This window comes from Limulus polyphemus, unplaced genomic scaffold (assembly GCF_000517525.1).
Source record: "Limulus polyphemus unplaced genomic scaffold, Limulus_polyphemus-2.1.2 Scaffold5654, whole genome shotgun sequence".
In the NCBI taxonomy this organism is placed as follows: domain Eukaryota; kingdom Metazoa; phylum Arthropoda; class Merostomata; order Xiphosura; family Limulidae; genus Limulus; species Limulus polyphemus.
This window is the reverse complement of record NW_013671264.1, coordinates 24721-32394: the sequence shown is the minus strand read 5'-3', so window position 1 is coordinate 32394 and position 7674 is coordinate 24721. Positions and strand designations below refer to the sequence as shown.

Below are 7674 nucleotides of genomic sequence, written 5' to 3'. Positions count from 1 at the left end.
TTCAAAACCCTTGGGGAAGTATTATCGATCCCAGGAGCTTTATCATTTTTAAGCTTCCCAATTTTGTCTTAACAAGCTCAAAATTAACATGACTAAATTGTTTGATCTTGTTTCCATCTATTAACTGTTTAGGAAGAGTATTGCTTAATAAACCAGCCATCTCATAATCATCTTAACATTTTGTTTACCCTTAATGTATTTAAAGATATCCTTACTGTTCATTTTTACATTTTCAGCCAGCCTTTTTCATACATTCATTTTGATGTTCCAATTTCCTGTTTGACCAACTTTCTTGATCTTCTAAATCTCCTGTCATACCAGTCAATTTAAATTGCTTATGCTTTTCTTAAATTTTATCTTTAATTTTTAACCTGGTGTTAACTTGCAGCCAACCTTTTCTTTCTATCAGGAATATGTTTATCTTGAATACTTAAAAAAATTCCGCATTTGATGAGTATCTTCAAATAACTCAGCTGCCCAATTCACAACAGATAATTCTTGTCGCATCCCTTCAAAATTTGTAAGCAAAATATAAGCGATAAAATTTGTATTTTAGTTGTTTGAAAGTTTCATTTTGGATTTCTGTTGTTATATTGTAATAAACTGATTTTGTTTGGTCCTGGTTGTAGTTGTGTTTTGTTTAGACCATTGCAAACATTTCACAATCTTACTATAATGGACTTTATTCTCCTGAGGAAGAATAGTCAACTATTCGAAAACATTACAACTTTTGTAGATGATCCTGTGTGTTAACTTCTTAAACAGAATTTACTATAATGGACATAGCGAAATGTTGCGCCATCTATTGAATGACACCACAAACAAAATTCATAAAAAACATTTTCACATTTTGGGTATTCAAGATTCAAACAATTTGAAAAATAACCATGGTATGTACAGCACCCATTTCTTTACCAAAGAACACAATTTTAAATAAAAATACTCTCCTCACAAAAATAACACAACTTTCACTAGGACTACGTGATGGTTTTATTAAATCTTTATTGATGTAATTTTTAAACATAGTACTACAAAATGGAATTAAAAAAAACTGTTATTTTTTCAATAAAGGATAGCACTTTTAATATATAAAAAACATTACAGTTTATATCAGTAAAATTTTTGAGCTCTGTACATTGAATCATTTTGATGCGATAAGTTGCACAGAAATGATGATGATAAAACCCTGTCGAAACGTTGTACATTTGCTGTTATGTTAAACTTATATTAAAGTTTTTCTTCATTACTCATTCAAGCCGTCTCCAAGCATTATTAGTATCTAGAGACGTTTGTAAGTTCAAAGATAATAAATTATCTCCATTCTTTACATTTTCATGTTCTGAAATATTTTATTTGTCTCTAGTATTTTGTCATATACACTGATTAAAATAACCAATAAATGTCGTATAAACCAAGTATATTGAGTTCAGAAAAGTTCTTTAAAACACTATCTAAGCTAAAATACGAAATAATAAGGATGTGGTCACGTGTGACTTCACAGAAACGTTAAAAATTACTAAAATTGTCAACATGTTTCTATTTTTATATGTCCATTTACTGATACTAATAACAAAAATGCTTTTAACATTTCACGCACACGGGAATTACAATTCACACGGCACTAACTGGGTGTTATTGGAAGGTAATTGTCAATAGATGATTCTCCTCTAATCTCGTTAATAAAATAATACACACACACACACACACACACACACACATATATATATATACATACATACATACATATAAACACACATATATACATACATACATACATATAAACACACATATATATGTACATACATACATATAAACACACACATATATATATACATACATACATACATATAAACACACACATATATATATATACATACATACATATATATATACATATATATACATACATACATATAAACACACATACATACGTACATATATACATACATACATACATATAAACACACATACATATACATACATACATATAAACACACATATCAGTTACAAATTCAAAAGTAAGTGTCATAAATTATAAAATAAAATGTTTGTTTGTTTTGAATTTCGCGCAAAGCTACACGAGGGCTATCTGCGCTAGCCGTCCATAATTTAGCAGTGTACTTCTTGGGCTACTCTTTTACCAACGAATAGCGGGATTGGCCGTCACATTATAACGCCCCCACGGCTGAAAGGGCGAGCATATTCTGTGTGACGGGGATTCGAACCCGCGACCCACAGATTGCCCTAACCACCTGGCCATGCCGGGGCCCGAATAAGTACTAATCGATAAGGCATGATTAGATGAATGGATTAATTCCAGTTCCATAATAATAATTCAAATCCAGGATAATTTTCTCTAACTTATAGGTATATTGATGATTTGTTTGTTTGAAGTTAAGCACAAAACTACACAATGGGCTATCAGTGATCTGCCCACCACGGGTATCCAAACCCGGTTTCTAGCGTTGTAAGATTTAAATAGCATCAATAATCCATTAATAAGTAATTATATCATTAATATTTATACTACAGTTCTACAAGTCGAAAACACCTCTATATAAAATACTGATGTAAATTATTCAGATTTAGATATTAAGATAATTAATAATTATTGTAATATTAATATTTATGATAAAAGAATAATTAATAATTATTGTAATATTAATATTTATGATAAAAGAATAATTAATAATTATTGTAATATTAATATTTATGGTAAAATAAATGATCATACATTCACAGCTACTCAGACTACAGACAGCGAAAGGTGGTAAAGATGTGGGACGTTGTGGGTTACATCACCCACATCTGCTCTTTTTATTATTATTGAGGCCCGCAAACCTGGATAGACAGTGTACCCTCAACGTAATTTGGGTCTTACTTCGGCCAGTACCTCAAAAACCAGGGTACAATTAATTATTTTTCATCTGAGGTTTGGATATGCTGTGTAATATTTTGTTTTTCTCTCTATTTTTAATTATATATATATATTTACTTTTAATTGGTAAAGAAGGTAATAGTTTGTAAATAGTAATATAACTAGTTCATGTAAAGACGATGGTCTGATAATTTTACTAAATGTCGCCACCTAGTGTGCACTGTGTTATCTCTATTTTTTATTACTTTAATGCTCCGTATTTGTCAAATTTTCTTTTGTAAAATTTTATAATTATGTTGCATTATTTGCTAAAGAGAGAAACTTTAATAATGAATGTTTAAAGAAATTCACATTTTTATATATTATAATGAAAACAATTTTATTAAAGAACATGTATGAAATAAATTTGTTTACTATTTAAAGTAGAAGTCAATGTCACTGTCTAAACCGACATTATTAATCTTTATGTTCATGTTCCATGTTACAGTGCTGACATAACGTGCATATATTAAACCATTCCTAAATTATAATTTTGAACATCTTAAGTTTGAGTTGTGCATATTGTATTATCATTAAGTTTTTTTTTCTGAACTTGGATCTGAGCATAATTTATGAAGTTATAATTTTGTCTTCATTTTAGTTTTTACATAAGTACATCTACCTACTTATAACATTGAGGTGTTTACAAACTGAGTAAACCAGTTACAACCAGTACAGTTGTAACAATGGTCATATTCAGGTTGTTTTAGCTACACAGTAGATTACCCGCGCTTTTTCCACTGAGGGAGAATCGAACCCCAAATTTTAACGTTATGAATCCATAAACTTACAGATGATCCACCGGGGGGAACTATCTAAAAATGAAACAATTTTGTTATTCATAAAATATGAAAGTTATAAATGGGGAAAATAAATTATTTAGAATGAGATCACAAACTATATTTGAAAAAGTTTCGTTATACCTCGAGTGTAATATAATTTTACTAATAAACGTGAGGTTTTTAATATAGTGATTAATACAATGTTTTTAATTTCATGTAAAGTTTTTGAGAACATAATTATTTTCCGGCAGTAAAATGTCGTGATACCAAGAAATGTGCACGAGAGTCACTTAGAAATTTTGTGAATACAAGAAGGAATACACAATGGTATCGAAACCCGGATTCTAGCGTTGTAAGTACGCAGACATACCGCTCTGCCACTGTAGGCTACAAGAATGAAACAAATTTAGTTTCAAAACTTGACACCTTAGAGAAAGGAGTTATTAACGACATTTTACTGCGCGCAAGCTTTTCTAACACACACTTAGCCTTTTTATCCTCCTAGCCAATTATTCAATTACTTTGTTATTCAATATTATATCTACCAAGTTTAGTGAGATAGGAAATGTTTTGTTTTACAAATAAACACACCCTTGAACGTTGTATTAGATAAGAAGCTGTTTTCAGAAATACACACATCAGAGTTGTTTAAATATAAAATAAGTTAAAGATCAGTTTAAATCCTTCTAGAAAATGATATATTAGTTCTACACATATCAAACATACTAACAATGTGTCTACGATAAATAGTAAATAATAAACCAAGCTCACAACAGTCGGTTTCATACTTGATTATTAACATGGTTTATGGATATTAAACTTGAAATGTACTTTATAAATGATGAAAATGGGTTACAGAAATATAGTTTTTCTGCTTGTATAGAAATTATGTTATCGGAATATTATGAAAGCAATCATTATCATATCAAAAAATCTTGAATACGAAAATTACGTCATAACATTTGTACCCGTACAAACATAAATAATAGTGTACGTATTTGCTGTATCCTTTTAACTATAAGTTTGGACTACTTTAACATGTGAAGAAATCGAGTTTTGATACCTGTCGTAGATAAATTTCTTTGTGCAGAACCACAAACAAGTTCTTTAATAGCATGTAGCTCCATCTTGTGTGAAGAAAGTTTCTGAAACACATTAATAAAAATCTGCGGGTTTCGATACCCGTGGTGGGCAGAGCACAGATAGCCCATTGTGTAGCTTTGTGCTTACCTTCAAACAAACAATTAATAAAAATATCCTAAGAACGAATTATCAACACATAATTTCCAGATGTCTTTTTTCCCCCTTCATTGAAATGTTTTACGTAACACTAATTTAGGAGACTTTTATTTAGTAGAAATAGGAAAGACCGGATTTTATTTCTTTAAACAAGACACTGAAAAGACAACGTACATGTAATAAAAAAAGCTACAAATTCAACAGTGTTGTTGCTTTAAAATAGTTTTATTTTCGAGATAAAGGTAGTTGAGAGTTAAACATAATTCAAAAAAGAAGGAAACCACGACAGATTCAGATTATTATATTATAGGTAATATGTAGATGCTGGTCTTCATCAGCTGTTAAGTGGTCCGTTGAAGCTGTGAATATCAATAACATTAAAATAATTAAATATTAATTTTAATTCACTTAGCACAGATCCAAAAATATTTCAGTACATATATAAGCCAAATTATTTAATACCAAATATAGTAGAAAACAATAAGACATAGCCAGTGTTCTATAATAGGGACACAACTTTGTTATCGTTAGATTGCATAAGCTCATAAATCTTAGCTTTATGGTCATGGAAATAAAAAGTTTAAAATGTTATCTTATAAGTTAGTTTTCCATGTTGAATAAAATAAAAGTGATCTCTTTGTTTAATGTTTGTGTTTCATTATTTTAGTTGATCTCAGATTCTATATATTTACAAGTTAATATTTCTTACTATATATATAAGAAACACAATATAATTTCAGAAGACCAAAGTATACCCATTTTATTACACTTTATAAACTAATACATGAGAAAGCAACCAGTCAGGATGGTGAGTATGTGAGAATTGTATATGGAATGACACAGATATTCCTCGCTATAAAGTTTCAAATACACTACACTTTGGAATAATAATTCTGACAGTTATATAGTACCAAAATAAAATATTTAGTCATATATATATATTAATTGTTAGAACTAAAACGACATGCACATTGGAAAAAGGCGTTGTTTCCCTTCTTGTATTCAAACAGCATTACATGTCGAATGTGTGTCTCGTTGTGTGCCATTACTATAAGGGATTAGAGTATACTAAACTTTACACGTTATATATGCTACACTAACGTGAAGTTTAAGCGGTTCGTTTAACTATTATACGTGATGTACGTTTTTTGGGGCTGGTTAATGAAAGTGTTCCAAAACGCGACATTAATTTCTTGACGACCTAATATATTGTCGTTACCTTTGCTTTTCTCCTTCTTTAAAACCCACGGACCGCATATTTTTTCAAAGATTCCGCCTACCCAACAAACTGTTTTTTATTAACTAATAATTAACTCGTTCTCCCACTTTTCACTATCAAATAAAAGACATATATAACTGAGTGTGTAATTAAAAAACCCATCAGTATTAAAAAACTTACTTGTTTAATGAGATGGTATTACCTACGCGGACCCCAGGTTGGGAACCACTGATCTAAGGAATATGGGAAAACGCCATAAAGAAGGTGTTTGGGTGCCTCACGAACTCTCCAATAATCATTTAGAACTTTATCAATCTATATAGGGAAATGTCGGTTTTTATTAATTGTCTTTCTAGCTTTTGTCCCCCTCCCCCCAGTGGCACAGCTGGATGCCCGTGTACTTACAACACTCTGTGCAGCCCCTCACGGGTATCGAAACCCAATTTCTAGAGCCCTTTTTGTAGCTGTGTGCTTAATTACAAACAACCAAACTTTTTGGCTACATTTTAAAATATTGATGTGTTAAAAGAAAAAAGCTGAAGTGTAATCTTAATAAATAACAACATATTTTCACAACATTAACAAATTTGGAAAATGTATGAATAATTAAAGAGCCAATCTGCTATGCTATAAAATCAAACATAAAATTAAACAGATTAATAAATAATAATAGTATTCACAATACCTTTTCAATTATTTGGTATTTTTTACATAATCTGAAAGTTATGATACATGAAGAGTTAATACAATGTCTCAACATAATATGTTTAAGTTCAGAGATAGTTGATTAATTTAGTGTTAACATATTGGTATATTTTATCCTTATTAACTTACGTTTTCAGTAACAGTTCTTAATAATATCAGACATTGCAAAGTCCAGATCCTCTTCAGCTGCTTCAATTTTGTCACTGATACATTTCAGCACTTCCTGCGTAGATAAATATAACTAATGTTATGTGAGATGTTATAAAATTTAAAGTTTGAACAAATATAAAGTATATTTATGGTTGACAACAACGTTACTTAGGGTATTCATGATGTCAGAAACACACGTAGGTACAAGAAGTCTTGATATAAAATGATAGAAAAACCTATAACCAGAGCGATTTCGAAAGGTGGACCTTTCATCTTGAGGGGCAAACTGGGAATCGTGTCTTCGTGCATTCTGTTGGTTACAACTAACAAACTGTAACGCGTATGTTAACAAAATAAGGTATGCATGCAGGAGTCATGGCAACACACCTTCCGACCTACGTGTCATTTTCTGAGGTAGTGTCGACTTTCTACTATTTCAAGGGATAACTTGTGGGGAGGGGGCAACTTTATGTCTGTTGCGTGGAGCGGCGATATATCAAGATTATTGTAATTTCACAAGCATGGTTTTACGCTTATTTCAAGTACATATTATATTTTCATTTTCGGTTATCGATATGCAGTCCCTATGCTTTTCAGTTTAATGTAATTCATCATAATATAAACTCCATCTTCAACCAATCGGCCAGTTGACAGCTCAGCAA

At 30.6% G+C, this 7674-nt stretch overlaps 1 protein-coding gene across 2 annotated transcripts in view; it reads right to left on the bottom strand.

Annotated features, from left to right (window-relative positions):
* LOC111089240 overlaps positions 1–7674 on the bottom strand; it is a 17852-nt gene that overhangs the window by 6265 nt on the left and 3913 nt on the right. Inside the window, exons 4-5 of one of the 2 annotated variants that reach the window (XM_022401380.1) lie at positions 6992–7085; positions 5145–5297 (exon numbers count right to left, since the gene is read on the bottom strand). The exons of the other annotated variant lie outside the window; for it this stretch is intronic. Of the exons in view, the coding sequence (XP_022257088.1) occupies positions 6996–7085 (90 nt within the window). The 3' untranslated portion in view covers positions 5145–5297; positions 6992–6995. Of the gene's footprint in view, positions 1–5144; positions 5298–6991; positions 7086–7674 lie in introns of those variants that run through there. 2 annotated transcript variants of the gene reach the window in all.